At 38.1% G+C, this 20310-nt stretch overlaps 1 protein-coding gene across 14 annotated transcripts in view; it reads right to left on the bottom strand.

Moving 5' to 3' along the window:
* ELMO1 (engulfment and cell motility 1) overlaps nt 1-20310 on the bottom strand; it is a 310601-nt gene that overhangs the window by 201519 nt on the left and 88772 nt on the right. For 11 of the 14 annotated variants that reach the window (XM_027451441.3, XM_027451440.3, XM_027451439.3 and 8 more), the window contains 2 exons: nt 11920-11955; nt 3878-3977 (listed from right to left, as the gene is read on the bottom strand). The exons of 1 other annotated variant lie outside the window; for it this stretch is intronic. In XM_027451441.3, coding sequence (XP_027307242.1) covers nt 3878-3977; nt 11920-11955 — 136 coding nt within the window. Of the gene's footprint in view, nt 1-3877; nt 3978-7333; nt 7508-11919; nt 11956-20310 lie in introns of those variants that run through there. 2 more of the 14 variants (XM_027451451.3, XM_027451450.3) reach the window with 2 other exon arrangements.

Genomic DNA, 20310 nt, shown 5'->3' with positions numbered 1-20310 from the left:
TCAGCTCTGCGCTGTTCATACAATCAGCCAAATGCACTCCAGATGCCTCAGCCACCAAGCACACATGGATCAATTGCGCAGCAGGAATACAATATGCCCAGAATGCATCCCAAGTTGTCACTCTGTTGTCACCATGCTCTTTACAAGCCTTGACATAAATCATTCTTGGTGCAGCAGCTCTTTTCCATGATATTTCAAGTGCCAATGCAAATGCTTCACTAGGATATAACAATCTTATTAGGGGGCTGCTCTAATCAAACGGTATAGATATCTGAAACCTCAATCTAAGAAAGACACATTTATTCTTCTGATCCTGGACCATACAGCCTTTTACCATCATAAACACAAGCCCAAGGTATAAGTGAGTCTGGCTTGCGTGTTTAAAGAGCTTTGACGTCTCACACTGGACATACATTACATGCTAAACGTCTGCTGGGTAACTTGCATGTCAAGCTATGTATATTCATAGCCACCTTGCTGAAGCATGAAATCGGGCCAGAAATAATAGGCTTGTCTACTCTGAGAAATAAGACATGCCATTACCAGAGGGAATACAATTAGTTTAAGAAGAAATTTGATTACCATATCCGAAGTTCTGGATGTAGAAAAAAGACCTTTCCTGAGAACAGACAAGAATCAATAGGAGCTTGAATTTGTGTCATTTGCTGTTCTCTAGAGAACTCTGCTTATTGAACACCATGTGCCAGGAGGGCTTTCAACATCCAAAAATAATTCTGCACTCATTTATCAAAAATTCTGATGATTAAAATAATGCAATCTCACAGAAATACAACCTCCCCTCCAGAAACAAGAAACTTAATTGCTTTGCACTTTCACATGAAAACCTGTCACGCAGATGTGTGTCATTAAGGATAAAACTATTTGCTCAGCAAAGGTACCTGTAACCTTAATGTCTGCATAGCCCCACTGGGACATGTAGCCACATACAATAGAAGCAACTGGGTGCTGAGCTTCCTGCCAATTTCAAGGGAAATTAGAAATCAGGATTCCTTTACAAAATCAGCCTCAGTTCTTGATGAAACAGGACCTATAGAGTAAGGGCAGATAGGAAACCAAAATAAACAACATATTCTGAGCTCTTCTGTTTCAGAGTCACCTAAAGTCAGGAAGGAATTTAAAAGTTACAATAGCAACAACAACAACAAGCAAACAAACACACCAATACCACCACAAGCCCACAACCACCAGGGAAAAAACAGGGAAGGAAACTGATCTAACTTTTCAAAGCAGTGATATGTTTATTAGTTATTTGTCTGTACCATTTTGATATCAGTAAGTGAAAATAACAGAGAAATCTGAGGCAGTTTATTTCTGTAGAGTCGTTATGCCTATTAAAGTTTTCAAGCTTGTATCTCAATTTCAAGGAAGAAACTGGAGTTCCACTTGACTACAGAAAAAACAACTGGCAGCGGTGAGACACAAAGATAGTTACCCTGCTGCCATCCCCTTCTCCTGCACTGTACATCTTGGAAGGCAGAGTAAGCAACTCATCAAGAGTAAGACTGCATCACATCATTATGAAACAGCACTTATATAAATAATTCTAAGAGATGGTTAAGAATACTTTAACCAACATTACAGGCCTTTATTTTATTTCTCCTATTGTAGAAACCAAAGGAGAGTACCTTTTTTTTCCCCTGATATCCAATTATCATGATGTTTTGTAAAAACTGGACAGCCAAATTCTTTAGGCAACTATGGAAATTCAACGTAAATACGCTTTATTGTCATGAGTAAGAAAAACATCTTGAGAGATGCTTGAACACTCTAAGAAAGTTTTTCAAGTTATAACATTTTCCCTGAAGATAGGGAACAAAGCTCTACTTGAAGGTGTCAACTCTTGTTTGCTGCAGATGGAATCTTTATGCAGTTGGAGTCTTTTTGTACCCAAAGGATGGGAGAAGTTGGACTGCATCCAACACCAACTAGTTAGTCATAAGGAGCAGTTAGACCTTCCCTTAAGGTCTCCTCCAGCTTCTACAATTCTAGTTAGGAAACTATTTATTCAAGGCAAAAAAAAAAAAAGGTAACTCATTCAGCCTAATTCTTTCCCATTCCAGTTTGGCTTCCATTTAACGTGAGAGACAGCTTCAAAGGACAGAAGCATTTGAAGTAGGATTGCAGAATTCCCTTTCAGCTAGAAGAAACTTATCAGCTCTCTTATCCATCCTGTCAGCCTCAAGTGGCCTGCCAAAAGCCAAGGTCAGAATAGCAAAGGAGAATAAAGCTGCAGATTCCCACCAGAGAAACACAGTCCCAAGATGCTCCTTTAGCTCCGCCCCTCGCCCCCACAGCTCCAGAGAGCACAGTTGTTCTGCCTTACAAATGCTTGGCAGATCAGGACGTGTTTGTGCCTCTTTCCTGTATTTTTGTCTTCCTTTGTCCTTCTTTCCTTTCTGTTTTAATACCCCCCTATTCTTCACCGTGGTCTCTTTCTTTTCCACCAGTTCCACCAGAAGACAGCCAGTCGCAGGGGTGCACAGCACCTCTTTCAGTTGTTACTATACAACTAACAGTGCAAGACATGTTGAAAGGGTAAGACAAAACCAATAATTCTGAGTCACTCAGTAGACTGATTTCAAGTCATTTTTCGCAAATTTCTTAATACGCTCATTTTTAGCCTCCTCTAGTAACTAACACATTCTGGGATTGACCTTGTATCTCATGAAGTCAATTAGAACATGTGCATGATTTTCTTTGTCATGGTAAAATAATAATAATCATCATGATAATCTACATAGCCTACAAGATTAGCAAACAAACAAAAAAGTCCCAAACCTAGATCAATATTAATTTTTCTTACAAATAATATCTATCATTTTAATGACCAAAACAGAACTTAAAATCTAACCCTCTTTTCATAATTGTTTCTTTCACTCCTGATAACAAAAGTAAATTTGTACTTTCTTTTGGTGGTAGCAATTTTGCAACCAAATTTAAAGTAGAAGTCTGATACATTTGGTTAAGAAGGAAAGCAATCTTTGTCACAGGTTACATTAGCTCCACTAGCCCCTGCTATCATTTTAGTGAATTAGAATATTTGAACTTGTACAAGTGCAATTTAAGCATATTGTTCCAACCTGTTTTGAAAAAAAAATCTTCAGAAATAGTTTAGTTTGTTTTAATAAATGAAAGAGCCTCCCTATTCAATTTCAACCTGTCAATAGTTAAGATGACAATAAGTGAAAATGGTTAAATCAGTAACAACAAAAGCTTTATTTTCTGAAGTCTGTTAAACCTCTGCATTTAAGGAGTACTCCAGTGTTTCTGTTGTTTTTGTGCAACTCCTACACTTATGAAAAGAAGAAAAACATTGCAAATCGTGGAAAAATCTTTTTTCAAAACCATAGAACTTTGCTGCAGGACTCAGGGGGCTGGAGTTTAGCTTCACAAACTCAGTAGATTCCATCTTAATAATTTCAATTTGTAAACGAACTAATTTCTCTTCCTTCCACACCCCCAAAGGAAACATGTCAGTGCTGTTTATGTTTCAAGAGATATATTATTACTCATTGCTCATTTATATTAAATCTAGACACTGATTTCTACTTTAATTGCATGGTATATGCACAAGAAGGTCACACCGTAACCAAGTGAACAATTGCCCACATAATAAGCCTAATATAGTGTTGATCCAATTTCACTCCCATAGAATTCAGTAACAGTTGAACTAGATCTTGCAATTAAAAATATTTGTAATTTTAAATAGCACTTTACTTCCATTTTCATATACCTTTTTGACCAAGCAATCACCTAAATAATATATCTGAAAAAGACAAAGCACAACTCACCTTAAAAAAAATTAAATTGTGGAAGCAAACTGGTACAAAATGCATAGTATTGATTACAAATTTACCTTTTTAATGAATGCCACAGAGAATGTATCCCACGATACAATCCCATGATCCATCAGCTCAACAAATGCAGTCAGTGTAAAGGACAACATATCTCCAAAGCTGCAAGAGACAGGAGTCATGACTACAGTTACCAGTAATGCAGCAGAGCAATGACTGAGGGAATAAAGCAGCAGGAAGCTTTCAGAAAGGCAGGAAAACGCAGCTAAACATGGACTAAGAGGTAGCAGAAGAGCGAGAGAGGCCATGCGAAAAATAGTCTCTCAAATAATTTTGCATGGACATCAAGAACGTTCATTTGGAAGAAGCAATTTTGCAAGAGAAGAACTAATCCCCAGGAAAACACCACATGCAATGTTCAAGGAAATCAGATAGTCTGACTAAACTTCTCCTGTGGAATTCAGAGTTTTAAAAATAAAAGAAGAAAATAAATGAAGTTTTTCTGAGCAACTTCCAGAAATGCTCTTAGTTGAATGTCACACAAAGACACCGTGATACTGTACCTCTATCAGTTAGGTAGAAAGTTAGTCTGTTCCTTTTCTTACAAAGAAACAAACATATCTAAAAAAAATGCTCCTGAAGAAATTGAGCAGTAATTTTGCAATAGTTAATGCCTCACTTTCCTTCTTTTAAATAAACAGATACACATTTTCAGGTTACCTATGGGCAACCATGTCAAATGGTCTGCAAAATTCCATCCACTCATCCAAGCCCGTAGCTCAAGTTGCTTAGGGTTTGCAGACCACTATAGCGGATAATTACCTGTAAAATTGAGATTCGGCACTTCTTTATATTAACTACATTCAAAACTGGTTTAAACTCAACATAAAGAATATGCTTTTAAACTGACTAGCTAACCCTGATCTTCCACATTAAAATCAGCTTTTAAAAATTTGCTTCATTTCTATTTATACGCATGGTACCCAACAGTCAGCAGCCACAATGATTTCAAAGAAACCATTCAACGAGGTAACTACTCAATACAAGCAGCAGTACACAGAGCCCCAAATGAAGCAGAATTACCTTTATGGGCACGCCAAAGTGCCTGCAAGGTACTCTGCCACTAAGCCATTAACAGGCACAAGCATGCAATCAATCTAAACAGCATGAACAGTCCCACTGATTTTAGTGCAGCACTTTACCTAATAAAAAGACAAAATTAAAAACTGCCAGATCGGAACTACAATGCTCAGTCTGTTGGGAAACTGAGGCTAGTAGTATAGACATAGTTAAAGAATGTAACTGGTAATCCTTCATGTGTCATTTGATCCCCTACTGTCCTATGCCAACCCAACCCAAATTAGTGAACATCTATGCAAACAGAAGATGTTTACTGCACCACAGAGGAATAACGCAGAAAATCAGTTTTAACATAAACATAGCAATTCCAAACATCATTGTTTACTGGATTTGATACAATCTGCCATTAAAGGTGCATTTTGCCATCAAAATAAGCTCCATAGTGGCCCCTTCATTTAAGATAGCTCACCTTTGGCAAAACTCTGCAGTAGCCGTCTGCTAAAATGAAGCTTGACACTCTTGACATTTTGTAAAGGAAAAAACACACACCCAACACCCACACACAAAAAAGCCTTCTTTTCCACAGTAAGGGTATCCACAGCATCTCTGATTATTTATGAGAAAATGAAAAGGCTATACCAAAGAGCAAACAAGAAAAACACTGTCTTAAAAAAAAAAATCCACTGAAATTCTACAAAGAATAGTTTGTTCAGCCATACATAATTTGAAAGTGTTTTTTTGTTTTGTTTTGTTTGTTTTTGTTGGGGGGGGGGGGGGGGGTTGCTTGTTTTTTAATACTGCAAATTTTTTAGGAATTACATTAGATTTAAAATGTCATCATTAGCATTCCAAATAACCAAGGATTTCATACAAAGAAAACAGTAAGACAGTGTAGGAAACATAATCAGCTCCAGTACTCCTTCTCCCCAGTCCACTCCTTTTGTGCACAATGGTTGTTCATTTATGTCCAAATAAAACTGCATCCCTCAGAATGGCTTTCTTTTAAAAACTTGTACTGTGGATCTTCATGTCAGAATACTTCAATGAATATGTGAAATTCTGTTATTTTATAAAGCTAGACTAAACTAGATACATATAAATCGGAAAAATATTAAAAACTTTTTTAAGTTAAAAGGAGATAAATTATCTGCTCAGTGTAACTGGGAGAAATAATTTATTTTTTTATTTTTATTTTTTTTTAACCTGGGCAGCCTGCTCTAAGGAACCTGTTTTGGCAGGGTCTTGGATCCAATGATCTCTCAAGGTCCCCACAGTTCTGTGATCTTTATCTACCCTGGATTGCCCTATATATTTAAAAATTTAGTAAACATACCTGTATTTAGTACATAAATATTATTTTATAAAGTAATTAATACCCATTAACAATGAGTATAGATCAGAGGGATTCCTTATTAAACCTGCATATGTATATTCTCCTTCAGAACAGTAGTAGTCAGAATTCAGTTCAATACAATTCCTTTATATTTAGCAGTCTCATTCTTCTTGCCAAAACTATTCATTAATTCCACCAACTAATCCATTCTCCTGCACTGCTTTGGAGGCAAACTAGATTAATGGAGCCAAAACCACTGGTATTAACATATAAACCTGTTTTTAGTAGGCGTGACACTGATGCAATTGTTTAGGATCCAGACAGTGAAAGTATTTTCAATTTAAAATGATGAGGCAGGCTGCCCCACTGGGTGTCACTCCTATTACACTGTTTCAAGCAGTTAATGAGAGTGAAGAGATGCAACACTGGGAGTAATCAAGCAGAAAGGAATACTCCAACTCTACATATCACACGGCACATATAAGTAGTATGCATTTTTTAAAAATATCCATCTATCCATATGCATCTGCACACATGTATACACTAAGTAGCATCGCAAAAGTCAAAAGCCAGACATAAAGGATAAGCACAAGGAATAGCACAGCTGGAGATAAAATCAATTTCCAGGGTAACTAGCAAGATAAGGATTAAAGTAGTGGTGTTGATTCATTGTTATGTGTTTAAACACAAGCAGATAGGTAGAAACAGACTTCCAAGCATTTTCAATCCACACACACACAGACACACTGATACTATTGAGTGGCAGACAGAGTAGATGCAAGAAATTTCAAGGGAGTCAAAGCTTGTTCATACAATGTAATCATCTTAGAAAATAAGCAGTAGGCACTGTTTAACTCAAAACCTCAGTATTTTAGTCATACAAAAAGTTTGAAAAATGATGGGGCCTTCTTCATAAAATCTTCCTGAGGAATGCACAACACAAGGCACGATGGTTCTGTAAATATCAACATCTTGCCACTCCTGTGAAATGACCTAGTAGTTTGACGGTAATTCCTGATGAAGGTGCTTTCCAGTGCATATCATTGCAGCAAGAGGGGAGAGTGATCAGAAAGATGCACCGTGTAATTGCAATTTCACCTCTCACCATCGCTGACGTTTTAATAATCTGTTTTATCAGGAAAGCTGCTTGTACAATCCCTCTTCAGGGCTCTGGCTGGTAAGTGGCTTCCACTGCGACAGCCGATCAAGTTTCCCATTCTCTGCTGTCTGGCTCCCCTCTTCTAACGACCATTGCAGGTATGGATGAGCTGATCACAAGGCCCTTTCTCACCCAAAACAGCTGACAGAAAAAGTTTCAGACCTGCTGAAGAGTGAGTCAACAGCTGTTTTTCATTTTATTTTTACATTATAGGCAAAGATCAGGTCAATGCCTACTAATTTATGTTCCTAAGAATTTTCTGCTTTCTTACCTTCTGAAACTGAAGAAAAAATCCATACATTTTGACATTACTCTTTCCTAAAAATGAAAAGAACGTGTATGTGACTGACCACCATGTCTGTCTCTTACCTGCCTGCATGTTATTAATTCTACATGCAAAACCATCTTTTTATCATGTAGTTTTAATCCTCAGATGTAATGTATGGAACTATGTCTGATATTCTGAAATATTTAAATTGCCTAAAGCAATTTGGATTTCTTCTCAAATTAAATTAATGGGACTTGATCACTCAAATTCCATAGATATTAAAAAAAAACTCAATTCATGTTTATACATTGTATTGCTATAGAGGATGGAAAAATATTCAGCTGTCCAAATGATTCTGTAAATCAAGATAATTAATCAGGGTAAGCTGTCATCAGGTCACAGAAAAATCACTAAGAGCTTTTACAAAGCTTGGTGGACTGTTTCATGTTTTACATTATAGAAGTTGCATAGGAAAAACTGGAAATTAACAGTTACTTGTCCATCCTGACCAGGATCCCGCTACCAGCCCATTAGGACTAGAAGCCAAAGCCAGTATTCCTTCGCACAATGTTTTTCATAGACAAAACAGAATTGAAACTAACTGTGCAGACAGCAAAGAAAAGAACTTGAACTGGGCAGGAGGCAAAAAGGGAGCTGCAGTCCACCACCAGCTGCAGGAGTTAAGGAAGTGGTTAGCTTCCATCCAGCAACTGTGCTCAGCTGAGCAGGCCTGACTTCACTGAGGTTAACATCAAAGAGAAAGAACAGCTTTGTAAGTAAGAGTTGTCAGGGATAAATGGCCACAAATAAATCTAAACAGAGCAGAATTTATCTAATCATAAGAGGACAAGAGCTCTGGAAAAATCATGGAGGCAAAAACGAAGTCCAACGATGCAGCAGGATGCTCTGTAAGCATAGCGTGAACAAGTACCTCTTCTATTGCTATGACTCTTCTTCATTGCTTCTGCATTTCCTTGCTTCTCCAAGTAAGCTTTCCAAGGGTGAAGATAAGCCACCATCACATCAAACTGGGAGCAATTCACACTTGCTTGCTATTTACTCTGATATACGGCTGAAAACGACTGAACAACCTGCAGGGTAGCTGCTCCTATTTTTCTAAGTGATGACAGAAAGCACACTTAACTGATACAGTGCAATTGACAGATTATTTTTTGCAATGTGCCAAGCACCACTGAAGTATTTCTTTGTGGTACAGTTCCACCATGTTCATTATAAGGGATCAGCCCTACTGAGTTTAAACCACTTGCATTCCAAAAAAAAATTGAAATAGCTTTGTAACCCTGGTATTAGCACTTCTCTAAGCTTGAAAATTAACTCTGTTAAAAAAAAAAAAAAAAAAGACTGTGAAATTAAAACAGAACTTTAACTATTCTTGAATAAATTCAGGTGTAGATACACTTACTATGGAGTAAGACTTAATCCACTTTTAGGTAAATTAAGTAATTGTCAACATGAGAAAGTAGCCCAGAGGAGCTATTACACAGTGGTTCTTTGTGAAGATGTGATTAGAGTTACCTTTTCTCTTATTCCTCATCTTTTAAGTTCATGTTTTTGCTCATTTCATGGTAATTTTCCTAAAAAGATAAGCCTTTCTTAAGACTAGGAATAACTACTTGCACAGGAATATCATCACTCCATTCAGCGTGGTTTGACTACAATTCAGTACTACAGCAGAAAGGTCAACTGATATAGCTGTTCCACAGGGATTTTCTGTTTTTAATTTTTTTAAAACCCAAGCATTAGCCAACACGGGATAAATAAAATCTCAAAATAAAACAGGAAACTGTAAGACTGAAAGAACAGACAAAAAAAACTCACATTTTAGAAGAAGGATTTCCTTCAGTGGAGAAAGCTATTAAACATGCCCTCTCTGTGAAAATCAGGTTTTAATTAAATCAGCTTCCCCAGGCTAGCATATGCAAGCTAACAGAGATAAAGTGAAATATTTGCGCATTATGAAATATCCCATCCTGTAAATTGAAAGGTTTTTTTTTTTAATTAGTATTTGGTTTCTTTAAAGTAACTGTTAATAAAGATAGCAGGTGGAAGCTGCAAAGTTTTAATGTTTAGTTTGTCATATCGTGATCTGAGGTTATTTGTATAGTTTTTGTTTCATTGGACCTTCTCCCACTAATACATGGGTGAAAAGTATTGAGGATGTTTGACAACTACAGTCATACAGCACTAGTGTAACCACTTTACCTTCAAAGGTTATGAACAGACGAGGTTCTGGAGCTACTATTTTCATGTCTTGCCCGACAAGGGTCTGGTATCTTAGAACAAGTGCCAAACTCAAGAATTTGTTATTTTAATTGTATTGTTTCATGCAGTACTGATAGAAATCAAAATATTGAATTGTGTGTCCTGATATAAGTTGAACCTTACTGTGTCAGCATTTAACATTCAAATTTGGAATAAACTTTAGTCACATACACATTCTTTTCTCCTGTATTCAGTGATGCACTGTATGTACACTGATCAGTAAGTATCCTCTTAAAGTGGGTAAGGCCTATTTCCCATGAGTAAACATAACTAAACTATGCCATAAACAATTAATTCAGATCATCAGTATAACCAGATCCTAAAACCAGGGCACAATGCACCTGTCAGTTAGTACTGTACTACTGTCTTGAGACTATTCAGAGGACAATCACATAATTTAATGTAAAGAAGCCTTCAGGCTTAGAAATATATTAATATATTAAACAAATTCAGGCTTAGAATTTGGAAGCAGACAGGTACTGAAGGAGTATAACTACTCTTCCACGAAAGAAAGAAAGGAGGGAAGAAAGGAGGGAAGAAAGGAGGGAAGAAAGGAGGGAAGAAAGGAGGGAAGAAAGGAGGGAAGAAAGGAGGGAAGAAAGGAGGGAAGAAAGGAGGGAAGAAAGGAGGGAAGAAAGGAGGGAAGAAAGGAGGGAAGAAAGGAGGGAAGAAAGGAGGGAAGAAAGGAGGGAAGAAAGGAGGGAAGAAAGGAGGGAAGAAAGGAGGGAAGAAAGGAGGGAAGAAAGGAGGGAAGAAAGGAGGGAAGAAAGGAGGGAAGAAAGGAGGGAAGAAAGGAGGGAAGAAAGGAGGGAAGAAAGGAGGGAAGAAAGGAGGGAAGAAAGGAGGGAAGAAAGGAGGGAAGAAAGGAGGGAAGAAAGGAGGGAAGAAAGGAGGGAAGAAAGGAGGGAAGAAAGGAGGGAAGAAAGGAGGGAAGAAAGAAAGGACTACTTTCACATCAATGAGGGACAAAAACCCACCACCTAAATGCATAGGAGGCATCTTAGAAGGGCTGATGCTGCAAAGAATTCTGAAAGCCTCATGACATTTTAATTATTTTCCTCAGAATCTGTGCTTTTCTAGTAAGAAACAAGTTATTCTGTATTAGAGGTTGAGAAAGAGAATGTAGAGGAAGGATTTAAGCTTCCTGCCACATTTATTCTTACTGTTTAATATATTAGTCAATGATTTAATAAATGTTTCATAACTTGGTTTGCAGCAGCTTTGTGGAAGCATGATTCAGCATGGATTTGGATGGGGACCTGTATTTCCTGCATGATAAATCACATCAGAGTGATGTACAATTAATCAATTAATTATTCTTTTGCTTGCTTAGTGTTTAGCTACATTTGACATGACAAATTTGCAAGTCAACTGAGGTACTATAGAACATCTCTTGGGGTCCCAGTTTATTAAAGCCTATGAAGTATGTGTTTAACCTGAAACACGGAGAATCGCATTCAAAATCATTAGGGCAACAAGCATGCTTCACAAGTTTCTGATAAGAAGCCCTTTACTATATTATGGTCTCTCTTTATGCAGTTATCTGAAATAATCAGCACTAACTGGGACCAGCAAATAATAGGAATCCAAAGTGGCATGATCTCTTATCTCACTAATCTCAACAATTAGAATTGCCTACTATTGATCATATAAGTCACACAAATTTAAGAGAGGAACACGGGGAAGGCAGGGAAACAATTTGATTGCTTAAGTTCAAAAAAAAAAAAAAGGTGCGTTTTTTTTTAGGAATAGTAGAAGCCCCCTGCAGAAGTTACAGAAACAAAGCACCCATTCCACAAGCAAAGCAAAAAAGGCTCCATCAAATATTATTAATAGGTATCAAAGAGCAGAAAACAGAGGTTGAAGATTGGCTGAATGAATATGCAGACACTTTTACATATAAAGATTAGCGCAAGGGCCTGAACTTAGTCATGCAAAAGAAGAGGAAGTGTGCAAGGTGATGATCTAATCAGGTTCTTACCAGGGCTTCATTATCTTCTGCAATTTCTGATATCGTCTGTAAAATTAAAACTTGCACGTGAGGAGAGACACTTTAAAACATCTGCATGCTATTTACCTATGCATATATACACACACACATAGCCTAATTCATTAAATTCCAAAGACAAACACACAGTAGCAGGCAGTAAGTTACTAACAACTTGCTGTGAACAGAAACAGTTCAGTACCCATTAAAGGAAAGTACATTGAAAGTTAATTTCAAATACTTGTTCAGAATATTTCTGTTAACAAAAAAGCAAAATAGAATAGATAATTGACAGGGTGAAAACATTAAACATTTCTCTTAACCATTACAGCATTCCTAGGCATCCTAAATTGTTTAAGTATTTGTATAAAATAAGTCTTTGGTAGAAAACAACAAAGGTTTACACATTAGGCATTTTCTGTCTCATTCCTATGACATGTAATCACTTATCTAACAAATTTATTTACTTTCAGTTTCCATCACTAATACAGAGGTCAGAATTGTCAGCACGGTTGAAAGGTGTTGCTTAGCTAGAACCAACACAGACCAAAATCCTGATCTTCTGATGTCAGTGGCAAGTTTTCCATCAACTTCAAAGGCAAACAAAAATTACCTCGGCTTTTCAACCACAGAGGTGTGTTTACTCAACATCTCAAAGCCACCTCATGCCAGCTCAATGACAACTACAGTGCAGTGGTCTGATTCCAACAAAGTGTGTAAACTCACCTGCTATCTTTGTTACTTTTAAATTCACAGCCTGATGGACATGCCTAGACCCAAAATGCTGAATCAACCCACTTGAGAAAGACAATGACCTGCTTACGAAAATGTACCTTACTGTTTCAGATGCCAGCAGGTTCACCTACATAACTAGCTTTCAGCATCATGCTGTCACTTTTCTAGTAGCTTCCAAAGCACTTGGTTCCTAGCTGTGGCAAGAGGTTTAATGTATACCAGTTAAAAGCTTTTTTATTTAGACATTTCCTGTGGTTTTTTTTGTTTTGTTTTGCGTGAGATATAGGGCTGTGCACACTCAGTGAACAAGAAGCTTTGGCATCATATTACTATATATTCAAGAAACTTAAAGTCAAATGTGAAGGGGGGGGTAGAGCAATAAGCACACTTGAAAGCTGTAGTGCACTAATCACAACTGTCACCGTCCTGGTAAGCACTGGCTTCAGAACTGCTGGTTATTCTACTAAGGAAACCAAAATAGACACAATCAATGGTAAAAATTGCATCCAACACAAGTAACTTTTCTTTTTGGTAAAATATCACTTGAACCAAGGGGAAAAAAAAAAGTCAGTGTCCTACTTTGCCCTTTCCTATGTCCCCTAAGTCTGATTCACAGACTTTTTTCAGAGGTTTAGCTGGGCAGACTAGTGCCCAACAGGAAAAGAAGGTTCCTCCTTCCTCCCTGTCCCCTTCTGCCCACGTCTTCCCCTTTGCATTTGCCATTCTGCTCTCAACAGCTCACACTCCAGTCTCTCCAACTGTTGATTCAACTTACTGTCCCAGAACTCGATTAGATTATTTTATTTTATTTTGGTACAGCAGTGACTCCTACCACCTTGCATTTTCCATTCTTTTTATGCATAAGCAATGTTGTGCTTTCTACTTAGACTGCTTGAATTTATGTAGTGTCTTTTCAGGAAGAAGGACCAGCCTCAGACAGAGCAGCTTTAGGGCTGGTTTGTGTAATCACACATGCAGAAAACACAAAGACCACATTACAGTGACAGCAGTTTGACATCATTCAGTGCTAGCTATGAGCTGAAATATTAATGCCTGAAGAGAACGATGGAACAGGTTACCCTGTATCCAGGTACAGAATAGGCCATAGCCAGGCTCAAATTAAAAATATGACAGGATTTTTTTGTTGTTGGATTTCATGTTTAGTTTTTTTCTGCTGCCTCAGCTACCTGTGTAGCCAGCAGTAACAAGCAAACAAAAAGCATCTAGAGGATCAGACAGCTGTAAGAAGGAGAGAAAGTTACCCTTAATATGCTTTTCTTAGCAGAAAAGCTCCAAGCATTTCCTACAGTAGGAGAGCCCATCTTTAGCAGAACATCACTTCCTGTGCTTCTGCCAACACAGTGAGCTGCAGGAGACTCTGCTAAACTGTAACAAGCATACACACACACACAAAAAAAAAAAAAAAAAAAAAAAAAACATCACAAAAGCATTTTGTCAGCTCCCAAACATGTGTGGATCCAAGCAACCTTATGCAGCACATGCCAGCCAAACCTCTTAGGATCCTTCCGAAATAAAAAAAAAAATAAAATCTAAACTTGAAATTGTTGATGTGTCTTTTTGACATCAAAGAGAAGAATGAGTGGCGTTTACATACTGGTAGCATTTCAGAAGGCAGGCTCAATTTTGCCAGAGATTTTTCACAACAGGATATAATCAGGTGCATTTTCTGCATGACTAAACCCAGAGATTAAAGAACAAATACCTCAATCCCAGAACAAAACATTTAGACAGTGACTTCCTTAGCATTTGCAGGACTCTTACCCACCTAGAGTTAACTGGTAATTAGTTCATTTGAGAAGAAGATAAGCAATATAAAACAACTTTTTTTTGTTGTTGTTTAGAAAAATATAGAGAAAATTAAATTGTACAGATCTTTTCTGGTGAAGCAAATTTTGACTTGAGAGGAAAAATAACCTTCATATTAGAGCAAACAATTTCTATTAATCTCTGTTGCCTGAATGTCTGACAAAAGCAGCAGTCAATCAATGACACCAAGTGTTGCAGTGACACTGTACAGTATGGCTACAGATGTACTTCTTTCATCACTGAACAGGTGGAGGCTGTTACCAAAAGAAGCACATGCTGTTTTCATCCTATCATCAAAGCAAAAGCTTATAACCTGGTATTACCAGCAATACTGTTCACATTCACCCACAGAGCATGTTAAAGTTAATGCTCAAAGAGTAGTTGAGCTAACTCTTCCAGCAAGTCCTCCTGGAAAGGTACAATCTACCACCTCCATTAGTTTTCTTCTTTTTGTGTGTGTGTATATATTTATATTTATATATAAAACACACACACAAACAACTGTTGTTTCTTCTGGAGGGCTGGCTGTGGTAGAAACCAGACAGTTCCGTAAAACACTTCCTGGGTGAGTTACCCCAGGCATCGTCAAAAATGCTGAAGATCTTAGTGACATAGTCGAGACACCATAATTAGCCAGATACCTTTATTTCTTTATTAAAGAAGCTGTCCCTCAGGTGCACTTGCACAGATGAGAATAAAACCATGGCCAAACATTATGAGGGCAAATTAACTAGCGTTTTTGAAAGGTTCAGGCACTGTAGTGGCGAAAGCCATAAAAACAGACAGCAACTTTAATACAGGAAGAAATCACAAAACAAATGCTAACATAATGCAGAGTAAACATTAATGACAAGTTACTCATTTAGACATTTTGCTACCACAGTATTTTCCCTGTCTGGCCTATAATGAACCTTGCAATATATTTCTGGCTGAATCCCAAGGAATTCACAGTTCCCTGTGGACCTTCCCAAGCCATACAGACCTAAACTTGCCCAAAGTGCACTGTATGTTGTGTCAAGAGTGGCTTCCAGCTGCGACCATATTAGCAAGGACCTAACTGGGTCAACTCCTACATGTTCACATGCAAAAATTGCTGTACAATAACCTAAGATGTCCAAGTCTTGATCACACTGGGATAATGTGCACTGCACAATAAAGGCTTGTCTGAACTGTAGAAAACTACTAAAAATTTTGTCCCATTGAGGTAGCCAGTGCAGACCCCCTGGAGTTAGAAATGCAGTGAGCTAAAGTAGTCACATCGCTCACGGCAACCCATATTTCTGAGCCTGCACTGTTCAAATATTTGCAGAGCTGGACGAAAACACCAGAGGATAAAAGCGTTCCATTCAGCATGGCCCTGGCCATGGCCATTACTGGCAAAGGTAGAAGATGCAAATAAGAACTTCCTCCTGCATGTAACAAAACACTGACTGGATGATGGATGAAGGACCGGCTAACCACAGTAAATCTGGACTTGGATACTGTTTTTCAGGCACTCAGAAGGATAGCCCACAGTCTGGATAATAGGCAGCATTTGGGAATCATAAGCCAAATACACAGGAGTGCATTTTTCTAGATTTTGTCTGTATCAGGTGTGGTGATCACATAAATGAAGTCTGGCTAACACCTGTGGTGAGGGTTTGAAATGTATTATGTAGATGAAATCTACAAAATGATTTTTAATGCATGTAGCAGCACTCCCACTCCTCACAGCCACTGCAATACTCCACAGTCACCATAGCTTGAGACAAAAACTCTGGAAAAGTTGCAGAAGTGGAGATTTTAAGCTTTACTTCTAATTTTTGCTATTTCTTTGAATACTATACTTTCATACGGATTTAAAAAAAAAAAGAAAAAAAAAGATGAGTTTTGTCTAGCACTTGGTACTTTGAAGAATATTTGGAAACATAAATCTGCCTTAGAATTACTCTTTTTAATGACATTTTACAAAAGTGGTTGCCAAACCAAAACCAGTAATACTGTCTCCTCTCCTCTGCCTTGTTCCTGTCAATAGGGTGTTCATATCAATACTTAACAGGGGTCATTTAAATATTAATATTCTTAAGTGCAGGCCAAGTAAGAAGAACCCCAGAATGAAAGCATCCAGGATGAGGAGAGAGCAGGCAGCAGCAAGTCTCCCCCCTTTCCCTCCAAAGGTGTGATCTTCAATGGTTCATTCTCCTGTTGTTACCATCTCCACAGCAGAAGAACTGGATTAGCTGACTTTTATAAACTGTTCTATATTTCTGTCTTACAGACAACAGGTCACACACTCCTGACATTACAGAAGCACTAAGAAATGAAGATTGCACAAAGCCCCTGTTGGACACAAATCAATGTTGGCAGCAATGTCAGATTAAGTAATCTATGCTTCCAGGTGAAGATTCACAGGAACGGCTGAGCCTGACAGACCAGTGCTGTCAAAATAAATAAATAAATAAAATTATTTTCCTCCCTTCGTTAGCTGGTTTATTTTCTGTCAGTTTAGCAATATGGATTTGCTCACTAAGGAGTCAGATGAATACTGGAGTTGACCAAGTGTTGAGATGACCAAAAGAGGGAGCATGGACTATGCAGCCAGCAGCAGGGAAGGGTGGAAAAGAAGTACTTTATTCAGCAAAGACCTACTAGCTTAGTACTGTGCACATCTGAAAAAACTCATTTTCCATTTATCCAGTCAATTGTGCTTGTATAACTGCTTTCTGGGTCAACATGGTGAGCTCATCAATGAAGGAGCTGAACTGGGTTGTGGAATATTGTATTAAAAGTAGCCTTTATTGTCACTTTTAATAATCTAGACAAGTTTTCCAGTCCAGATTGCGATAAATATTATTGGCATAACTCTTCACACAAAGAAGGACAGGAACAAGAGGCTGTGAGCAACGGCAGCTTAAGTGTTTTGACAGCAGTACTGAAATACTCATCAGACTGAGATGGAAAAAAAAAACATTAGCAGGTATGTGAGCAATTGTCCCAAAAAGTGTGTTAAAGTTTTTTCTCCAAACCAATCTGTCTTCAGCTTTCCACTGGGCTGGTATACAGCATTATCTCTGTAAGACAAGCCAAGAGCTAGTATTTCACTGAACAATACAATATGTCCTTAAAGAATGCACAAATGCCATCTCAGAGACTTCCAGCTGTAGAGCAGGCACTTCCACAACTGCACATGTTCAATAGAAGACTCCTCTCAGTTAAGAGGTTAAAAAAAAGAAAAAGAAAAAAAACATACAAATACATGTTTGTTGCGAAGTTTGTATAACTCTCATCTAGCTACATTTATTATTTCCAGTAGGAAGACAAAACTGAACAGCCACCACAATTTGAAGCAAGTTTTCCATCTCTAATCTGCCCATAAAACAGTTGCATCTCCCTTAAAATTAAAAGCAGACAATCTGTAACCGTGTCTAAGCAGTATCAACCAGCATGCTCCTGTGACACTGCTGTGCTACAATAAAGCTACTCAGCACAGCCACATCTTTGAAGCGGACCTCTGAAGAACTCCCTTCCCAACAGCAACAGAAACAATTCTGCTTACTGTCAAGGCAGCTAGGCTTTGCATAGGCTCAGCTTTTTGGCAAAAGCTATCTGTGATTTCAGCCAAATGACAAGTGACAGAGACAGTGATACTGCTAGTAAAAAAAAAAAGGAAGAAGAAAAAAATGAATATTCTGAAAGAGGTCTTCCTTTTTTTCCTCCCAATCATGAGATTATTTTTACTGATAATGACAAAAATAAATTCAGATTCCTTTTAACTCTTTACAGCTTTCATTATTTATGGTCTTTGACTTGTATTTTCCTTTTCTTATAGGGGCTTTACAGAAACTATCAGTTGGGTTCTTTTTTCCCTTTTAAGGAAGGCTGAGAGTCTGTCCCAGTCACACAACTCAGCTGACATGTCAAGGAAAAAATCCACTACATCTTTACCAGCCTTCTGTAACATCAGAATGGCTGCCTATACAGCCATATTTTTCCCAAAATATCAATTCTGGACTAGACTATGGAATATCTCAGAGTGAGTGAACTACATTATCTCAGATAGGGTAGCAAGGAGACATGACTATTTCTTCCAGTGTGGCCTCTAGCATTGCTTTCTTTCTGCCTTTATTGTTATTATTAGCATATTGCAATCTGTGGGGGGAGAGAGCAGAAAAAACCCACCCTCATGCTTCCCTTTTACATCGTCCATACATCCAACCAGATTGACATCATAGTCAGATTCCCTTAACTAGGCACAAGCTGGGCTTCAAATGTAAAAACAGTTCTAGAAGTGCCATGGAAATCCCTTTCTGAAGTCTCTTAAAAGGAAAAAACTTTCTGTATGTACACACACACCTGTTTGGTGATAACAGAGGCACCAAGTATAAGAAATGATTCGGCATCATGGATAATTATAAAATGGAATCATCATTTACATGCTCTTCATGAGCAAACTCGTCTTGTAGCTTCTACTATTATTTATGGGTCACCTGAACCACAAAAATAAACCTTAAAAACAACTGGTTGTTGTTGTTCTGTAAGAGACTCACAGCATATTCTGGAAGCAAGAATGAGCCTAAAGGAAAACCAGCAATGAGCCACCTCAAACAGCAGGACTGATAGGTAAGGACAGTTGCTAAGACATGTTGCATCTCTGCTAATATAAATATATCACTATTGACAAGATTCTTTCTCAGCTTCACTACAGTCCCACGCATCTTACAATCCATTCACCAGCAACCCCTATGGCTTTGTCCCAGCACACACCATGCCTACAGTTTCTCTGCTCTAAGCAGCAGGCACTCAAGGAGATCTGGCCCAAATTGTGGAAACTACATGTAATATTAAAATCAAAATAATATTGAAATAATACTATTTATTGAAATAATAATAAACACTAAAAAGACCTCTCTTAATTTGTTATTTTTCAACCTATACTATCATCAGAAACTGGAAAGGCATTTTTTAAGCTGCATTTTATTTTTCTTCAACATTCAGGGATATAGCACACAGGAAGTTAAATAACAAACACTGCTAGCTCGTGTCAACTTTTTGTATTACTACTTCTTTCCATCACCAGCAAAATGAAGCAGAGGTAACTAGAAACCCAGGGCTTTACATTCCCTTGCTCTGACCACTGTATTTTTACAAGCATCAGCTTCACTAAAATAACGAGTAAGTAGCACAATAAATAAAGCCAAGTATAAATGCAGCATAGGCCTTTTCCTTGGTGAAGTTGTAGCTGGGGTCTTGCTTTCCAGAGGCTGCCCACTAAAATTTAATTACAGACTCAAATTATAACTTAAGAGCTGCCCCTAACATGAGCTCCACGTGCAAAGAAAACCTCAGAGCAAACTTATACTGAGCATGATGGTACTTTTAATGAGCGCTGTTTGCCCCTTTGGGGAATATAGAGAATAAAGCCTGAATTAACAAAATTCATCAGTTTCTAGCACAGCTGCACCACACCATGAACAGAGGCCCCACTCAGCCCGGGCTCTACCTACCACAAGGCTGTCCTTCAGCTGTATTAACCCACGGGCAGCCAGGAAAGCACCCAGGGGAGCTCTATGCAGAGCAGCACCAGACTTACGGTGTGTGTCCCATTCCCTGTGGCCCCCCACAGGCTTCACACCAATCTCTGGGGCTGGGCTCCAATATCAGAGCATAAAGAATAATGTTGGGGGGAGGGGAAATGGACAGGGTGTACAGACCACATGCTCTTTCCGCATCCACTCACTCCCACTTTGCCTCTTTCTTCTGCAAGTCTCAAAATGAGCAAAAGCTGACTGTGCAAAACCCAAGTGGATATTTCTCAAACAAGTTAACGAGCTGGATGGGCTTTGT

The sequence above is a fragment of the Anas platyrhynchos genome, chromosome 2 (genome assembly GCF_047663525.1).
Source record: "Anas platyrhynchos isolate ZD024472 breed Pekin duck chromosome 2, IASCAAS_PekinDuck_T2T, whole genome shotgun sequence".
NCBI lineage: Eukaryota > Metazoa > Chordata > Aves > Anseriformes > Anatidae > Anas > Anas platyrhynchos.
Note: the sequence above shows the minus strand (reverse complement) of the source record. Positions and strands in the feature narration are given on the sequence as shown.